This window comes from Mytilus galloprovincialis, chromosome 7 (genome assembly GCF_965363235.1).
Source record: "Mytilus galloprovincialis chromosome 7, xbMytGall1.hap1.1, whole genome shotgun sequence".
Taxonomy (NCBI): Eukaryota; Metazoa; Mollusca; class Bivalvia; order Mytilida; family Mytilidae; genus Mytilus; species Mytilus galloprovincialis.
In genome coordinates this window covers 73,436,204-73,456,230 of record NC_134844.1, presented here as the reverse complement: position 1 = coordinate 73,456,230, position 20,027 = coordinate 73,436,204, and the positions used below count along the sequence as shown (strand labels likewise).

The 20,027-nt window shown below is 32.4% G+C and overlaps 1 protein-coding gene across 1 annotated transcript; it reads right to left on the bottom strand.

Annotated features, from left to right (window-relative positions):
- Positions 1–7,434: 7,434 nt before the first annotated feature.
- Positions 7,435–10,955, bottom strand: LOC143081939 (uncharacterized). Its single transcript, XM_076257576.1, has 2 exons — positions 10,922–10,955; positions 7,435–9,239 (listed from the first exon to the last, which is right to left on the bottom strand). Exon 2 carries the CDS (start codon positions 9,233–9,235, stop codon positions 7,601–7,603), a length of 1,635 nt encoding a protein of 544 aa, XP_076113691.1. The 5' UTR covers positions 9,236–9,239; positions 10,922–10,955; the 3' UTR covers positions 7,435–7,600.
- Positions 10,956–20,027: the final 9,072 nt, after the last annotated feature.

The following is a 20,027-nucleotide window of genomic DNA, read 5'->3' as shown; positions in this document are numbered from 1 at the left end:
TGATTAAACGTATAACTTCATATCTAAAACTGCAAGACTCACACCTCTTTTCTTTGAATCTATACACTGTAAACATGGATTTGCTTCATTCCGTTGAGAATTCAGATCTATCAAATCTCGCCCGCTCGTAATATGAGCATAACGAAAACAGAGATTTATGTTTTAATTAGAATGGAAATTGATTCCCCTTATTGCTTACTGCTTTTTTGGTCCTTGATTTTCTTTATTTTTGTTTGTGTGTTCTGATTTAAATGGCTTAAAAATATACCACTGTTAGTTATATCTCTTGTGTTATTCCACCAAGTTTAATGAATACAATTGACATTTTTTTGTTATTGGCAGAGCGATCAGGAACCTTAGCTAAATCCTTGGGGTATGATATATCTTGTAAAATTCTTAGAGTATCAATCCTTGATGTTTAACATCATCATTTTCACCGAATTATTCAAGATAAAAAAATGTATATGTAATACTTAGGACTTATCTCACATATCTATACAAGGTCTTCATAAATTTCCATAAAAAGGCAGAGGTGTCAATTAATAAGATTTTGAATATAAACACAACTATTATTATTTTGCTCATTTTTACAAATTTGATAATCATAAAGGTATCTAATTTTCCTTTTTGGTTTAATTTTTGTCGATTTGTTATCAGTAACAAAGAGAATTGGACAACACTCCTAGCAATAAAACTTATACAACTTTCACCAATATGGATCTGAGTTATTCCGCTTTGTTTGACGGATATCATCAAATGTTTAGAAGTATAGTGAAAATGTGAATTAATATACTTAATAAAGATCACTTTTCAGTTGCGGATCCAGGGAGAGATCTGGCGTTGGATCCCCTTTTTTTTGACGATCAATGGGTTTGAATGAGGTCATATGAGTAGAACCCCCATCCCTTTAGAAAATGACTGGATCCGCCTCTGCTTTTGTACAACGATTTTGTGAATCTGGTCCTGCCTGGAATAAAATGTACATGTTTATTATCAGATGCGAATTAGTAGGTTTGAAACTATATAAACATTTTTATACCCGAACTCGCGCGCTTGTTATAGGAACATAAAAATCAGAGATATATGTATTGATTAGATTGGAAATTACTCCCCTTTATTGCTCACTGTTTGTTTAGTTTCTGATTTTATTTTATGTATTTTGATCAAATGGCTTAAAACTTTACATTTGTTGATTAGATTTCACTTGTTTATTCTATCAATTTTTATGAATACAATTAGACAAATACTTTTTAATACATCTTGAATAACATCATAATACATTTGTATAAGCTCCTATTTATTCTCCTTTTAAACGAGAAATACGAAATGAGATCATCAATAATCTACATGTAAGTGTGAACCTGATAAACTTAAAACTGATAGCCATCGAACGTCTAATCTGATTGGTACCATACACCACTGATGTTATAAAGACACTTACTTTAAATTTCTCGTATACTATTAATAGATTAGTCAGGGTTCGGAAAATGTTTAATCTCAGCAACGGTCCATAGCCTTGAGATTAGATGTAGACATAGATAACCGGTATCTGCATGTTTATAACTATTTTCTAAACAAGATCAAGTCCCTCGTATGACTACTTTACTCAGTTGATACAATACAATATTGAAATAAAAAATTGTCACTCATACATAAAAAATGAAGAAAAATCAAGAAAAAAATACTACAATTTCTATAATGGGAAGGTTAGCGAAAGTTTATCATTCCGTTTATGAGTTAGTCGTACTTTCGTATATCTTATATACCTATATGGAGTTATTTTTTTTTCAGAACCATAGGTCATTATTTTCAGAATCAATCCGGACGATACCATGATTCAATAGAATATGCTCCAAGGAATGAAATAATTACCTATGTGATGTCATTATTTTCCTTGATAAAAATGCAATCGATAACTTACTTGAAAATAAAATTCGTCTTATAGTTTTTTTGTATCCGATTTGGGTAGTTATTTTTTAAAGTTCAGTCAATGATAGGTCTAAAAGAAATCGTCGTTGCCCGTATTCCAGAAATAAATATAACTTAAAGTTTTGATAATTTATCGCTACAATAAAGAAACATTTTTGACAATCTTATTGAGTCACACTGAATAGGTTGATTGATTGTTGGTTGCTTGATTAACGTCCAGTGGCAAATATATCACGTATGTTCAGGACGATACACACTGAATAGGAAATCATACTATGACCTAATTTTTTTTTTTCGTCTTCGTGTCAGTTCTTAACATTTTATAATTTATGTATACCTTTTTTTCTATCAATTGATCAACTAATAAGATATTTTTATATTCTATTGAATAACATTCACGTAACTCAAAACTCAGGCGGAGATTGTGGACGGCAATGAAAAATCTATGTGAACAACGTTCACAAAATACTTTTAAAAAACAACCATCTTGACTGTTTTCAATAATACGTTTTCTGAACAATTTGCTGTTGTTTGAGTTTATTCAAATTGTCAATACGATGTAGTAACGATGAGAGCAAAGAGTAAAAACATTCTCCCTTGGAGAAACAAAGCTGAATAGGCCTTGACGGGAACAGGTAAAAATGAAATATTCCCTTGTTATTACGATATTTTGACTATACATTTTGAACATTAAATGCTTGTATGACTTTTAAAAGTAGCTGTTCTGACAAATAAACCTTACCTTTGATCATGTCGGTTATTCAATTTACATAAAGGACTGATATAGATGTGTCATTATCAGTGTTATAAAAGTACATAAGTACTGTGTCCTCGTTCGATAAAAAGTTATCAGTAAATGCAGCCTTAATTACAAATAATCACAATTTCTTTATTGTTTTTACAGGTAACAAGTGTGGACACAGATCATTGTGGATAGTATGTTTGGATGTTTAATTGTGTTTTCTGACATAAAGAGGTCTCTGGTTTTATCATATTAGGTGCTATGTTGATCTGTGTTGCACAGTGATAGCAAACCTGTACCAAACACTAAAATAGCAGTGTCTTATATTCAATTTTTAAGAATGTTGAAGAGGAGACACTAATGTAAATCAATGCCAACCGTTTATGGATTTGTTTTAGTTAAACATTGCTTTTAATATTCAATCTACAATATGCTTTCAGTGATTCGTCTATATAAATATGTACGTTCATGTAATTAAATTGTGTGCATGTGCAATGTTCCATTTTGGGATTTTAAAGGAAGACAGCTAGCCGAGTGTGATCCAACCCTGGAGTGATTTTCTTAAAAAAACAACAGAAAATCGCAAAAAAATCGCGAATAATTTTGGATGGCAGCAAAAACTCTAATAAAGAGAAGATCACATCAGGTGCATTTCTGCAGGATGTGATTTTGATATGCGATATGGTATACGATGACCTTCAAGCATGTAGTATTTGTATGGTTCTAAGTATGTTTCTTTGAGGTGTTAATTTCTTACTTGTATTTGTCCAGTTAAAATTGTAAACGTGTTAAGGATATTCCTGGTATCGTTAGTTAAAGATTTTTGCAATTGTCAAAGGATATTTACGAAAATGATTACAGAACTGGAGATAACCTTTATTATTTAAAGCATGGTGTTAATATATTTTTTTAATATGAATACCCTAATGGATAATTAATATCTAGATATAACAAATATCCTGATGGAGAGCTTAGTCGATTCTCAAATTGAGGGATGTAAGGTGTTCGAATCGACTGCATCCGGTTTGAACAATTCGAAAAATATTACCTACTTGGTCAATGAATATTTCTTTTCTCTATATTGTTGATAAAAAGATGGGATTTTAATTATACAGGTACTCCATTTGTTTCGTAACAATATATGAATATGTTTAATATTCGTAACGATTGAAGATTTCCATAATTACATTTGAAATTACAAATATTTCAATTAAGTATTTGATTCGGTTCAGTAATGCTGTCGTTCCGTTGTTTTCTTCTTATAATGGATGTTTTCCCTCGGCTTTAGTGTGTAACCTTTTGTAACAGCGGTATACGACTAGTGCCTTGAGAGAGCCGTGGTGTAGTGGTTAGTGCATCGGACTACTAACACAAAGGTTCCTGGTTCGATTCCCGTTTGGGATTAAAATTTCAGGAACTCAATTTTCGGCTCTCCCTTGACACCATTTGCGAGTATGGTCTTGAGGAAACGATGATAGTCCGTCGGACGGGGACGATAAATGGCTGGCCCGTGTTAGGAGAGAGCCACATCTCTTGCACGTTAAAGACACCCTTGTAGATTTCGAAAAAGAGTAGGCTAATGCCGCTACAAGGCAGCACTCGCACCCGTAAAGTGGAAAGGGATTAATATCAGTTGCAAAACTTGTTTCCCAATCCACTATAAATAAATATGTTTAAACTAGACTAGTGCCTTTTATTGGCATGTCTTACTGGTTAAAAAATAACCACCCAAACTTCAGCAGTAACGTCTCTGCTATAGCTATTTAGTCAAACTATTGTCAATTGCTTCCTTCTTTACAGAAAGCAGTGCAGAATACTATAATTTCAAGCAATTTCTCATTGGCAATGATCCCCCACAAAATGTCACGTTAATAGATAAAAGCATAACATGCAAACATAACAGGGCAAACAAATATATAAGCCTGAACAAAACTCAAACAAAGTTTGTGACTTTTCATAATATTTATAATTGTCTACCATGTATCAATCTTATGAATAAAGCTTTACAGAAGAAAAGGCAGCTACCTAAATATTTTAAACGCAAGTTTGCAACGGACAACATTTTGGCGACAATTGCCCAATCTGAACAAGAGTCCTGAAATTTCTTTTGATATATATATACATTATATCCAGTTGATAATTGTGATTGAATCAATTGAGACGTTATAATTGAAAAAATTACACTAACGAGATTGGATAAATCCGATGAACTTAGAGTTCTAAGTAAGAGCTCGTATATTCTAAATATTTAATTTTCATAATCGAATCCACTTCGAGTGCCTTCCACATTTATGATTTTACATCATACATTTACGAAATTAAATCACAAAACCCTATGTCCGCATCTCTGGACGTAAACGGAAGCAACTTTTAATTTAATATGATTATTAATCTAGAATTGTGTATTTAAGAAAATATTTTCCGTATTTAAAAGAAACAATTAGAAAAAGTGTGTCTAAAGATCGAAATTATACAAGATTTTATAAACTTGTCAAAACCAGTACTGTAGGCCCAGTCGATTTATCTGGACAGGAGGTAAAGATTATGTCATTGTACCGAATAATTACTAAAATAATTGACAACTACACGTTGATTACTTGTTTAAAGTAACAGGACCAGGAAGAGATTAATTGCCAAACAATTATGTACCAAATATCAAACAATTATGTACCAAATATCAAACAATTATGTACCAAATATCAAACAATTATGTACCAAATATCAGACAATTATGTACCAAATATCAAACAATTATGTACCAAATATTAAACAATTATGAATATAAACATTGCACAAATATACTTCCAATCAAACCCATGAATATTCTATTAGAAGAACTGATAACTCTCAGGCCTACAGTCTAACTTGGCTACGTCAGGAAGGACTAATAAATGGGATGTCGAGAATGAGTCAATGAGACAACAGCCGCACAACATACGTTATCAAAAAGAAATTTGGAAAAATGACCAATAAGTATAACACAGTTATGTTCAAAACTGAAATGAAACTGTTTTTGTTTGCTCCATTCAGCTTTATTTTTAAAAACCTACTGTTGTAATACCAGTTTATACAAGTTATCCTTCCAAACATATAGGTTAACAAGTCTTGAAAATGTTACTATTTTTTCTTAAATACTGATATTAGTTGCTAGAATTATTTGCATAGGACTTTAAATAGTTCATTGCTGTAGCATGCAAAAACATCTTCGTTTGACGTTCTTCTCGTGACAACTTTGTCTGATTGTCAGATTGATGTTTTTTCTTGTCATATACGACTATAATTTTCCCTCTGAAGTATTTTCAATTATAATTATCCTCATTTTTTTCAAATAAAAAACAACTGTTCTTCATAATCGATAAAAAAAAAATTGCAAAAAATGCAGAAAGCTTAACGAAAGGACATACAAAAGAACAGCCATATGAGATGAACGTCATCAGTCCTTTTGGGCTCCGACGGTTAAAAATTATAAAAGTAAAATCACAAAAATACTTAACTCCGAGAAAAATACAAAACGGAAAGTCCCTAATTAAATGACAATATCAAAAGCTTAAACACATCAAACGAATGGAAATCAACTATGTGCCTGTCCCAAGTCAGGAGCCTGTAATTTAGTGGTTGTCGTTTGTGTATGTGTAACATATTTGTTTTTACATGACACGGGTTATGTTCTTCTCATATATGTTATGAAGGTATGATACTAAACCCCTAACGGGAAGAATTGTGCTTGATATTAATATGATGAAATCATGATAGTTCAATCAGTTTGATGGAAGTCTGGAGCTGGCATGTCAGTTAACTGCTAGTAGTCTGTTGTTATTTATGTATTATTGTCATTTTGTTTATTTCCTTTGGTTACATCTTCTTACATCAGACTCGGACTTCTCTTGAATTGAATTTTAAATGTGCGTATTGTTATGCATATACTTTTCAACATTGGCTAGAGGTATAGGGGGAGGGTTGAGATCTCATAAACATGTTAAACCCTACCGCATTTTTGCGCCTGTCCCAAGTCAGGAGCCTCTGGCCTTTTAAGACTTGTAATTTTTTAATTTTAGTTTCTTGTGTACAATTTGGAAATTACTATGGCGTTCATTATCACTGAACTAGTATATATTTGTTTAGTGGCCAGCTAAAGGACACCTCCAGATGCGGAAATTTCTCGCTACATTGAAGACCTGTTGGTGACCTTCTGCTGTTGTTTTTTATATGGTCGGGTTGTTGTCTCTTGACACATTCCCCATTTCCATTCTCAATTTTATTTTCGTTCATTTTTTTTACATAAATAAGGCCGTTAGTTTTCTCGTTTGAATTGTCTTACATTGTCTTATCGGGGTCTGTTATAGCTGACTATACGGTATGGGCTTTGCTTATTGTTGAAGGCCGAACGGTTACCTAAAGTTGTTAATGTTTGTGTCATTTTGGTCTTTTATGGATAGTTGTCTCATTGTCAATCATACCACATCTTCTTTTTTATATGTTATGTTCGTTACTTGATATAGGCATTTTTTTTTATGAAAATGATGGATTAAAGCGGGTTCTATAGCTAGCTTATTCTCTCTCTTGCATGATAGTCGCATAAAATTCCAATAAATTGACAACGATGTGTGAACAAAACAAACAGTCAGGACAAATATGTGGGATACATGTAAAAAAAAATTGCAAAAAAAACCACTCTACTCTATATATAAAAAGCAGAATAACAAAAATACCAAATGTGAAAAAAATCAACCACATCAAACGAATTGAGACGTCTGTTTTAAATTCACTTGCAACATCACAAATGATAATACTGCAATACCTTCAAAACTTGAAATTAGATATAGTGTTTTTTTTCCTTTAAGCGTAATGTTTTACTTTCAATCAAAACCTATGCAACGTATTGACAATTTATAAAAACAAAAAACGTATTGTCACAACTCATTCTTAATGTTACTCAGTCTTGAATACGGAGACTTTTGATCCACCGTCATTTACAATGTAACATTTAGCAAGATCCTTTCTGAAACAGAAACAAAGAGGTTTTGACAAATTATCATTCAATAAGATGTCTAATAAAGTTCCAGAACACGTCAGTTTATGAATTCTTTGTGAATTGCATCCAATGACATATATGTTGCCGGCATTATCAATTTGAATGTCTCGTGCATCCCGCAGATCAGGAGAAGAATAAGTGAAAACAGTTTTTCCATCTGACGTAATGCAGTGTACTTCATTGTTGAATGAATAATAAATGTTTCCATTTGAGCAAACGGAAATGTAATTAACGTAATAATCTACGTTTTTCAATTGTATTTTTCTAACAAAATTTCCACGTAAGTCTAGGACATATATCTTCCCTTTAGATCCGATATATATGTTCTCTTTTGTAGCAGCAACACCATAACATTCACCTTGTTTCACTTCTACCTGCTTTAATATTTGCTGTCTATCTATATCGATTATATTAGGTGTAGATTTACAAACCATAACAGCAGTGGTTGTTCCTGGTATAGCTGCTATATCCCACGGTGGATGTGGGGAGTTGATAGATGATTGGTATGCATCATTCTTATCACAAAAATAAACTTTGTTGGTACCAGCATCGCATATTATTAATGTGCTATTGTCAGATACTGTGATACCAGTTACGGTATCCAACTTTTCTTTCATATCGATATTGTAGAGATGTGTGAGGGAAGTAATATGGCGCTTCGAAACGACTGGAACTTGAGATTGCCGCTGCTTGTATGGAACCATTGAAATGGAACAAGACGTTTCCTTCAATTCTATTGAACCGATATCCGTTAAATATTCTTTCGACTGTTTTTCTATAAACTTTAGGCTGGTGTCTACAAACGATTCTGTCAGCTGTTTCACTTTGTTTTCAATGTCATCTAAGATTGGTTTAGATGAATGAATTGAAACAAATGCTTGTTTCTCAGAACAATGATCTCTTACAAATTCTAAAGCTTCCTTTTGGGCTTTTGTTGATGCTTCCAATTCACCTATACCTTTCTCATGATGTTTAATAACAGTCATATCTTTGTTGTTCAATTCGGTTAGTTGTTTCAGAAGCGACTTTTCTAAAGATTCTAAGCGTTTGATGAAATTTTCTTTTGCTTTCGCTATTTCTTTCCGAATTTTAGTTTCTTCTAGTTCTAATCGACTACTATTTTCTCTCCGATTTTTTTTCATTTTGTCTAATGTTTCTAAAATAAAGTGCAATTGTTCTTCAAAATCAAGGAATGACTGTGATTTTTTAAAACGTTTTGATGCAATATCGATTGATGATATGTTTTTGCAAGCTCGATGAACTTTTGGCAAACATTCCTTACAGCAAATAACATCATGATCAACACAAAAATAATCAAAAGGCAAATGCTGATGTTTTGAACAATTATAGGATAAATCAATTTTGTTTGGTATTTTACCTATTTCAACCAAATGGTGACTTCGAGACATTTTTTGAACTTTGTGAGCTTCTGTACATTCGGAACACAGTGCTTCTTCACATTCGGTACACCATTGAAAGGCTGATGGAGTCTTTCCACGTGCAGTGCAGGGTTCGCAATATTGGGCTGCCATATTTCTATAATAAAAATAATTTTAAAAATGTGCTATTGTGAATATCAAATTCTTAAAGGATTTTCTTTAAAAAAAATAGCGTGTCATCTTCATATAAATGACCATAATATGGTTACTTTTTTCAACTGAATTCCAAAGAACAATGAAGAAGTGGATACAAAATTTTACACACAAAGATTTTCTTTGATCATATGGAATTTCCTGCTCTATTGAATGTGTTAATAGTGATTTTGAGACGATATGGCCAAATTGCCTTTAATGTGCTTTAATGATGCAATTGAATCACCGTGGTTGAGTTGAGACGAATTCAGCTGTCTAAAAGAACAGAGTGTTCAAATTTGTTAAAGTTTCATAATACTTGGTGGTATTTTATAGGACACGAACTTGTTCAACCACAGTTTGTCTGTGAAATAGATATGATATAATTGTTTGGATAACAAATATAGTTTCATTATATGACAAATATTGATTATATGTTTCAATTGATTTATTTTTTTTCCGTTGATGTTTGAATATAAAAGAGTTCATTGTTTTCTTTTTTGATAGCTTTCACATTTAAATGGCTGTTTTATTTGACAGTTTATCTATTACTATACGATACGTGCTTTTCATTGTTGAAGGCTGTATGATGACCTTAAGTTAATGACATCTTTGTTCCATGCCAACTTGTAAATTGTTGTTTCAAAATGAATCAAGCAAAATCGGTTTATTTTTTATATAAACGCCGACAATTCACAGAACGAGCGACAAGGAAAAGGAAATAAGCCGCTCACACCAATAACGGGATTGGTTAATGAGAGCACAAATAAATTTTAAAAAATATGAGATATGTGTCAATTAAATAACTCTTTATGCAAGTCAAATGCTTTTTTTTTTAGTTTTCAAATTTAAGTACTGCCTTCATCACGGTGCCTTGACACACACCGAATAGTGGCACAAGGTCATGCGTTTCGTTTCTTATGTGTTTTAAACGTCTTCACACTTCATCCACGGACTGGTATTGATTGATAGTTTAGTCCGGGAGAACGTAGTTTATTTATAGTGGGTATTGGCTGTGTACAATCCTTTAGTAAAAGGAACTGCTGTTCTGTGCCTATTGTTTTTATTCTATTTGGTTTTGTGACTCAAACATATTTTTTAAGATAAGTCAATGGCAACTAATTTTTATAGTTTGTTTTTGTGGTGTGCTGTTACACCACTGTCTCATCTTTGGAGAGGGTAGAGTGCTAACAGAAATGTTTCATTCCACCAAAATATGTTTATGCCTGTACCAAGTTAGTAGCCGGTAGTTCAGTGCATGGTTGTCGTAGGTTTATATCATTAATTTGTGTTTTCCGTAATTTTTATTTATAAATCAGGCCGAGAGCCTTTATTGTTTAAAATGTTTTATACGTTTAATTGCAGTGCCTTTCAAAGACGATGATAAGATATTGGATTTCCTCATAGTTGAGGACAGTACGGCTTCCGATAATTACTTACACTTACTTCATTTGAACTTTCATGGGTATTTTTAGAATGGAGCGCATTCGTCATTCATACAAAATATGCTTCGATAAACGCTTTTACATTTAAATTTACAAAAATAAGCATTCAATTCATAAGTGAATGAATCATTGTCATTTTGTAAGACTTGAATTGACGCTCAATGTGAAAAATATTGAATTAACTAGAAGAAGTAATACCTACAACAAAATGGCTACCAGGAAGCTTTACACCTGTGTTGTCAAGGTGCGATCGATATACAAATGTATGTACTAGTATAGTGTAGAATTTAAAGGTACACTAGTATTATAATTTGAAATGTCCCTTACAAAGAATTATGAACTTAATAAAGTAAACATAGCTTCATTACTATCAATATTTTTATCTGTTTTATTGAACACAGACATTGTAAACACGGAATTGGTTTTTTCGGTTAACAATTCAAGTCAATCAAAACTCGTTATATGAGCATGAAAAAAACAGAGAACTTAGTCCCCCTAATGCCAACTGTTTTTGTGGTCCCTATTTTGTTCTTGTTGGTTTCTGATCAAATGGCTGAACAATACCAGTGTTAGTTATATCTCATGCATTATTCCTTTAATTTTAACGAATACAATTGACAATCTTTGTTATCATAAACAGCTGTTATATTCCGTGTTAATTAACATGATTTTACATCAAATCACATCATAACTGTTACAACCTTCCTATTTTGCCCTGCTATACAGATTTGATTATCATAGAGGTACTCAGTATCTAAATTTCATTTTTTGTTTATTTTTTGTCGATCTGTTTTAAGTCAGAAAGAGAATTTGGCAACAATTCTAGCAAAAAACTTTTACCAATATAGATCTGAGTTATTCCGCTTTGTTTGACGAATGTTTAGAGATATAGACACAATGTGCATTTATATACTTAATAAAGATGACTTTTCAGTGGCGAATCCATGGAAGAGGGATTTCAGAGATTCCCCTTTTTTGGACGATTTGAATCGGGACATATAGGTAGACCCCACCCCTTATACTGAGTTTAGAACCCCCAAACCTTTTTTTAAATGGCTGGTTCCGCCTCTGCTTTTGTATGTTTTAGTGAATCTGATCCTGCCTGGGATAAAATGTCCATGATTTGTATCAGACGCAGATTAGTCGGTTTGTAACTACTAGTATATAAACATGTATATATTCGAACTCGCGCGCCTGTAATATGAGCATAACGAAATCAGAGATCTATGTTTTGATTAGATTGGAAATTACTCCCTTTTATTGCTCGCTGATTTTATAGTTTCTGATTTGATTTTATGTGTTCTGATCAAATGGCTTAAAACTTTACATTTGTTAGTTAGATTTCATAAATGTTTTTTTTTCTTTCAGGTTTGATGAATACAATTAGACAAACATCGTTTTTAATATGTTTTGAATAAACAACATAATATAAGCTCCTATTTATTATCGACCCCACTGATTTTGGGGATGTAATGGAAACTTGTAATGACCACTTGTAAGGTAGAGCCTACTTTGTCTATTGTGCACGAGCTATACCCACTGTTGGACGATACAAGGGATGTAGGATATGAGAATATTGCCTGCACGTTCAATCATTTTTCTGTTTGTTTTAATTTGGGATTGGTTTTTTGGGGGTACTTTTTCTAGTAAATGGTTGGTTTGAATGTGTCCATTACCTTAGCTAAAAGGCCATTAAGATATGCGCGCTTTATTACATTATCGTGGAAGCATTTGGTTGCCGTGAATAACGTTACATCCTATGGATAGATAAATGGATGTACATCTTTTCTACCTCAGGCATTGATTACCTTAGCTGTATTTGGCAAAACTTTTAGGAATTTTGGTACTCAATGCTCTTCAACTTCGTACTTTATTTGGCCTTTTTGACTTTTTTAGATTCTAGCGTCACTGATGGGTCTTTAGTAGACGAAACGCGCGTCTGACGTATATACTAAAGGAGTAGGTCCGGAAGGGGCCGATTTTGGACTCGAAATTCAAGTTCATCGAACTAAAGATTTTGGACACTATTTAAACACTTAAGGGTATATTTCAATTGATTCAATTAGTTTATGTGAAGATTTTAAATGATTGAGTCATTACAAACGCTCCGACTCAAGCTTATGAAAAATCTATCAAATATGCCAAAACACGTCACTTTTCACATGGTTTTTGTCAAAAATGAAAGTGGCCACATCCGTGTTCATCCTCAACCTTTATATATGTTATGTATTATCATCAAATACAACTTGCATTTCAATATTATGAATGAACACGAATGTGGCCACTTTTATTTAAGACGGAGTCCGTGTAAAATTTAACTAAAAAGCTCAAATTAAAAATATTTCAGTAATTTAGCATGACTTAATGATGCTATAACCCATTATATGTGCATTATATTTTCAAAAACAGATCAGATTTATGTAGCAGAAACATTCTACTTTCCAGTAAAAAGCTAAAAGATTACATTTTCACAATTTTGTAAAACTGCTATATTTTGGGGCCAAAAAGGTGTCTTACTGAACCTACTTCTTTAGTCCTGGTATCTATGATGAGTTTATTTATCAAAACATTTTATGGTTGTAAACGAAAATGAGGACGCAATATTTTCCTCAATTATAAGAGCTAAAAATTGTTTCCATTATGATTTGTATCAGTAAATTCTTGTTTAAGCCCCTCCCCATTTTTGCTAACAGAAAATACACATTTTTCAAAAATGGTAGGTAAAATTTCTATCCTTTGCATTTTTTGCATAAGTGATACAAACTTATAAAATCTTCATTTATGATGTCGAACCGTTTCCATTGTGTAAAGTTTAAATGCGTTTTTATGTGTGATGTGACATTGATTCATTTCTGTGACGCGCAGTTTATATTTTGTTTGAGGTGTCGTTGTGTGCTGACGAAAATTTACCGCAGGTGTCCGTTGTTATTATGCGGTTTCATGTTGTGATTATATTTTATTATGTGTTTCTTTATGCTGAGTGATCTTGCGTATGTTTGTATTATATATTCCTGACACGTGTTATCATTGAAGCGGTATTCTTAACATTGTCATAAAAGCGGGAGTTTTTGCTATCCATAAGATCAGATTCAATGGCAATATGGCAGTTATCATCTACGGACCATTTCTGTGTATGGTCGGGGCTTGTTTTTGTTTTAGTTTAGTGCTTCTGTTGTTTTCCTTATAAAGCTGATGGGTTACGTGCTGTTTAAATTTGTTATCTAGATTTGTTTTTGCTTGATAGAATTATGATTATTAAACAGCGGTATACTACTGTTGCGTTCATTTTTCGAATACCTGTACAACTCTACACGAAATATCAAACAAATGGATATACGCTTTACAGAAAAAAAAAGTGCAGCAAGATAAAATTTGAAGGCAAATTATGCTCAACATGAACTGAATCTCACCTGATTTGGAATATGTATGATTTAAATATGAATCAAGTATTTTACCGATATAGATTAACATTTAAAAAGGGATCGGAAACTTACCTGACTGTACAATGACAACTTCTTTTATCATACTGGTAGACCCTTCGTGGTTACTTGGAGAATTTTCCAAGGATCATGCTCGGCATTTAAGAGAAGACAACATTTTTGTGTAGTAATAGGGTAATTCTATTGACTTCCTTGTTAATATCGAAAATAAAATTTGGAACGCTGTCTCAGACAATCGTCCAACCTTTACAATGCAGTATCACTTATATTATGTCACAGATCGATTTGAAAATTTAATGAATACCTTTTGGATATACTAAATTTTTAGCATCGTTACATAATATTCATCTCGGTACAATGTCAAAGGAGTAGGGCTGATATTGGCCTCAAATATCTGACGAAAGATTGTGGACACTTTTTAAACACTTGAGTGTCTATTTCAGTTGATTCAGTTAGTTATGTGAAATATTTTAACTAATTTAGTGATTAAAATCGCTCCGATTCAAGCTTAAATATGAAAAATCTATCAAATATGCCCAAAAATGTCACTTTTCAGAATTTTTTTGTCAAAAATGAAAATGGCCGCATCAGTGTTCATCCTCAACCTTTATATTTGTTATGTATTATCATCAAACACAGCTTACATTTCAATATTAAGAATAAACACAAATGCGGCCACTTTCATTTAAGACGGAAACCGTCTAAAATTTAACTAAACTTCTAAAATTGTGAAAACTTTCAGTAATTTAGCATGACTTAATGATGCTAGTACCAGATATATGTGCATTGTATTGTTGAAAACAGTCCATATTAATGTAGCAGAAGCATTCTACTTTCCAATATGTAACTAAAAGTTTACATTTTAACAATTTTGTAAAACTGCTATATTTTGGGGCTAAAAGGGGTCTTTATACTTAACCTACTTCTTTAGAAGATGGAAGATGTATTAATGGACTTCATTTTTTGGTACTGGACTTATTCAGTAAATTGCTTTCTGTGCACTTAAAGGAAATACTAATAGACGGACAAGAGGATTTCTGTTCTACTGTCTCTCCCGAATTTTCTTGTAATAACTTATGAAATAAGATGTGAAATATGAGTCAATGAGACAACAATAGTAGACATAAACAGCTAAAAAATATATATAAATATATTGAATTAAGATCTATTTTGTTACATCTTGTGGTCAATTTTATTTGGCAACCGCCAATGGTAGTCAGCAGGGTAAAAGAACATCAGTTGTTCGACATGTTAGTCAAATGCGTTTTGTTTAAATTAACTTTTTCCCTATTTTGTTCTTTTTGAAAATGTTGTTTGTGCTGTATTTAGCCTTCTACAACGAAATTTGTTTTGCATGCACACGTATAAAAATTGCGGTTTTTATCAAACGCAATCATAGGTTTGAAAGTAGTTTTCAATTTAGAATGGTTTATAAATATATAGACATGTATATAAAAGGTAAAATCACAAAAAAATTAACTCCAAGGAAATTTAGAAAGGAAAGTCCCTAATCAAATGGCAAAATCAAAAACTCAAACACATCAAACAAATTGATAACAACTGTCATATTTTGACTTGGTCTGTACAGCATCTTCTAATGTAGAAAATTGATGATTGAACCTGGTTTTATAACTAGCTTAACATTTCTTTTGTAAGACAGTCTTATCAAATTCCAACGATGCGTGCAATAAACAAACATACGTAAAAATATAAAAAGTAGGGGTACAGCAGTCAACATTGTATTACAATCTTAATCACTAAAAAAAACAAATGTGTAACAAGGAAGCACAAAACATCACAATTTATAACACAGCAATGCCTAAAAATAAACTTGAAATGAAATAATTTGTGTATGTTTCATCAAACATACTTTTAATCAACAACCTATTGTTAATTACATTTTATGCAACACATACAAAACTTGTGTTCAAATTAATTCAAAATGTTACTTTTTTGCCTTGAAAATTGATATTGTTTCTCCACGATTATTTGCAATGTAAACTTTAAATAGTTTCTTGTTGTAACAGAATGAAAGAGGTTCCGATAAATTATCTGTCGATAAAATGTCTACTAAGATTCCAGAAGACGTGAAAATGTCAATGGTTAATGGATCACGTCCAAGGACGTATATGTTATCTTCATCATCTATTTGAATATCTCGGGATTGAACTTGGTCAGCGGAGGTATAAGAAAAAACAGGGTTTAACTCTGCCGTTATACAGTAGACCTCATTGATGGTTAAATATCAAATGTTTCCATTTGAGGATACGGCTATGTAGTCAATGTAACAATCTGCCTTTTTTACACTTATTGTTCTCTCGAAATTTCAACGTAAGTCTGGGACATGTATCTTTCAAACTCCGAAACAGCAGTTACGTCCTCTTTACTACGCTACGTTGACTTGATGATAGTTTAGCGAAGCAACGTCACCACTGTTTCGGAGTTTGGTATCTTTCCTTTAGATCCGACATAGATGTTATCTTTTGTTGCATCAACACCACATTTTTCACTTTGGTTCACTTTCACCTGCTTCGAAATGTTGTGCGTATCTACAAGACATAACAGAAATGGTTGTTCCTGGTATTGCTGCTACATCCCACGGTGGATGTGGAGAGCTGATAGATGATAGGTAGGTACTGTTTTCATCAAAAAAATAAATCTTGCGCGTATAAATTTATATCACAGAAAATCAATTTGTTATTGTCCGATATCGTCATGCCAGATGCTGTGGTCAATCTTTCTCCTTTCGTGTCAATGTCGTTTAGATATGTTACGGAGGCAATCTTCCCCTTCGAAACAACTGGAACCTGTGACTCCAGCTGTCTGTAAGGGACCATTGAAACTGAAAAAGGCGTTTCCTTCAATTTTATTAACCCAATATCCGTTAAATAGTCTTTTGATATTACCCTTTCGACAAACATAAGGCTGGTATCTACAAACGATTCTGTCAGCTTTTTAACTTTGTTTTCAATGTCATCTAAGATTGGTTTGGAAGAATGAATTGTAATAAATGCTTGTTTCTCAGAACCATGATCTCTAATAAATTCTAAAGCTTTCTTTCGGTCGTTTGTTGATGTTACTAATTCACCTATTTCTTTCTCCTGGCGTTTTATACCAGTTATATTTTTGTCTTTGAGGTTTGGTTATTTGTTTAAGAAGCAGCTCTTCTAAAGATTCTATTTGTTTGATGATATTTTCTTTTATTTTCGCTATTTGTTTCCGAATTTGTGTTTCTTCTTGTTGTATTCGACTACTATTTTCCTTCCGATTATTTTTCTATTTTTCTAATGCTTCTGTAATAAAGCTCAGCTGTTCGTCATAATCCAGGAATGACTGTGACTGCTTGAAACTCTTTGATGCTATATCAATTGATGTGACGTTCTTGCATACTCTGTGATTTTTTGGCAAACATTCCTTACAACATACAATATCATGATCGACACAAAAATAGTCTAAAGGTAAATGTTGATGCATTGAACAATTATTGGATAGATGAATGTTCTTCGGTAGTTTACATATCTAAACCGAATGGTGACTTCGTGACATTTTTTGGACTTTGTGGGCTTCTCTACATTCGGAACACAGTGTTTCTTCACATTCGGTACGTATGTTACCTTTCCTCGTCAGTTTTAATCTAGCGGCGTACTACAGTACATGATATATAAGGCATGAAGATGTTATTGTTACAGATCAGCTAAATTATCTATAGTAAAGGATCCTACAAATTAATGTAAGATACAGTCACAGAAAATAAAAAAAAACGTCTGAGTCAGTGACAACTCTACAACAGATGTATCCATCGGATCGCCACCAATGATGGTGATACATGGCTGTGTACATAATGTATATACAACTCGTCTAATTTTAAAACACCAACCCAACAATGTTAGATCTGTGCATATATATATATATAAAACAAACAACAACTGAAATCAGTTTTTTTATTTGCAATTTGTTTTAAACATCCTTACATGACCAAAATACGTCTTAAAAATGCCACGTTGGAATTTTTTTAAAGAATTTTTCTGCATGGAATCAGTTTTCCACTAACATCAAACAGTATAAACATATTAAACACAAGTTCATAGCCTGTAGAGAAAATAACCAATCTTCAAGTCGTTTCGTATATCAATTTATTTACTTCACACGAAATAACATGTAGAAAAAACAAATTGAAAAAAACATTTAGGAAAATTGAAATCAAATCGTGTTTTAATGACATTCTCTGTCATGAGGAATGTGATTAGTTTTATACATCTATCTTAAAATTCGTGTAATTTACCACTAATAAACCTACATTAGTACTATAGTTTAACATGTAGATATCTTGACCTATAATGGTTTACTTTACAAATTTTGTGACTTGAATGGAGAGTTGTTTCATTGGCACGCATACCCCATCTTCATATATCTGGATGTTACGATTATATTTAAGTGAACACCGATATTGCATGATTGATTCAAGGTTAATGAAGGAGGAGTTCAAGGTTGAATGTAGCATTATGCTGTCAAGAAACCAAATACTTACAAGCTTCGAATCATAAAGCGAATGCAAAATCATCCTTATTTTATGTCTTGGATCATGCTCGTTTCGAGAATCATAGGTCTTGAGTTAATCCTAGCTGGGTCAAACCAAAGTATTGAAATTGACGTTTGATTTTGAATTTTCCTCGGAGTTTAGTATTTTTGTGTTTTTACTTTGATTACTTACTGCTCTTCAACAGAGCATACGGTATCTAGAGATACGACAAGTAAGCGATAATATATACATGTATGATGATTGCCAATCTGTATTCTTGATAGGGTTATTGTCGCTTTGCTGGCTGACCTGATGAGCCCACACGTTAAATCTCAAACAAGCTGGTTGGTCTAGGTATAGAATCATTCAAATCATATTGTTACAACCTATTTATAATACGCATGCAATATTTGAATGACCATATCAATGTTAAGTATAGTACTATCAGTTTTGTTAATTAATTTATAGTATATAATCAGTAAGCTACATGTATTTACAATATGTATTCCAAAAATCTTACTATAATTCAGGCTTTAGTAAAAGATATTTTTTTTACAGAAGCAATAGAAAGTTGCCATTCAAAATGCCCACAGATTGGGACTTAAGCATGGGTTATTGCTGAATCTGTTGGTTGATATACACATCAGTTGATGTAAAAGGGCCAATGCCATCTAATTATACTTTTCAGCCTTACGGAGAAGTTTATGCTGTTGAAAATATAGTACAAGCTATAATAGTTTTGTTGTGTAATCCTGGATGGAAAATACAAATTTGGAAATGCTTGACTTGTTTTTCGTCTAATACAATTTTCTACTACATGTAGCATAGTGGTAATTCAAGCTTGTCAACACTAATCGTTTAAAGCTTTCATAAAGGAAGTGATTATCTTAAATTTCTCTCGTATGCGGCGAAAACACAAACACACACACATTTGTTTGTCTTATACATCTTTAAAAAATATGACAAATTTAAATAACAGTATAAAAGTCTGTTTAACGATACATATCAATAAAAAAGAAATGTGGGATTATTGAGACAACAAACCAACGGCAACAACATTGTTTTAAATTAAGTTTGAAAATCAAGGTATCATAATCACAAAGCATATTGTATCATCTTCGTTAAGAATCGATAAAATTGCAACAGGATATTCATATAATCAATTCCTCTGTGGATTTATGGAAGTACACCATTAATTCATGGTCCCATTACTTTCTATGTTAAATTCCTCAATTTCAATAAGGCACACCTCTTTCATTTTAAGTTCAAATTATTATTATTTATAATATCCGTACAAGCACCAAAAAGATCGACGCTACATTAAACTGAAAATTTCGAAAACCAGACCA

Bases quoted from the DNA above. Each gene is read 5' to 3' on its own strand.
- LOC143081939 (XM_076257576.1), bottom strand. From the start codon at position 9,235: ATGGCAGCCCAATATTGCGAACCCTGCACTGCACGTGGAAAGACTCCA.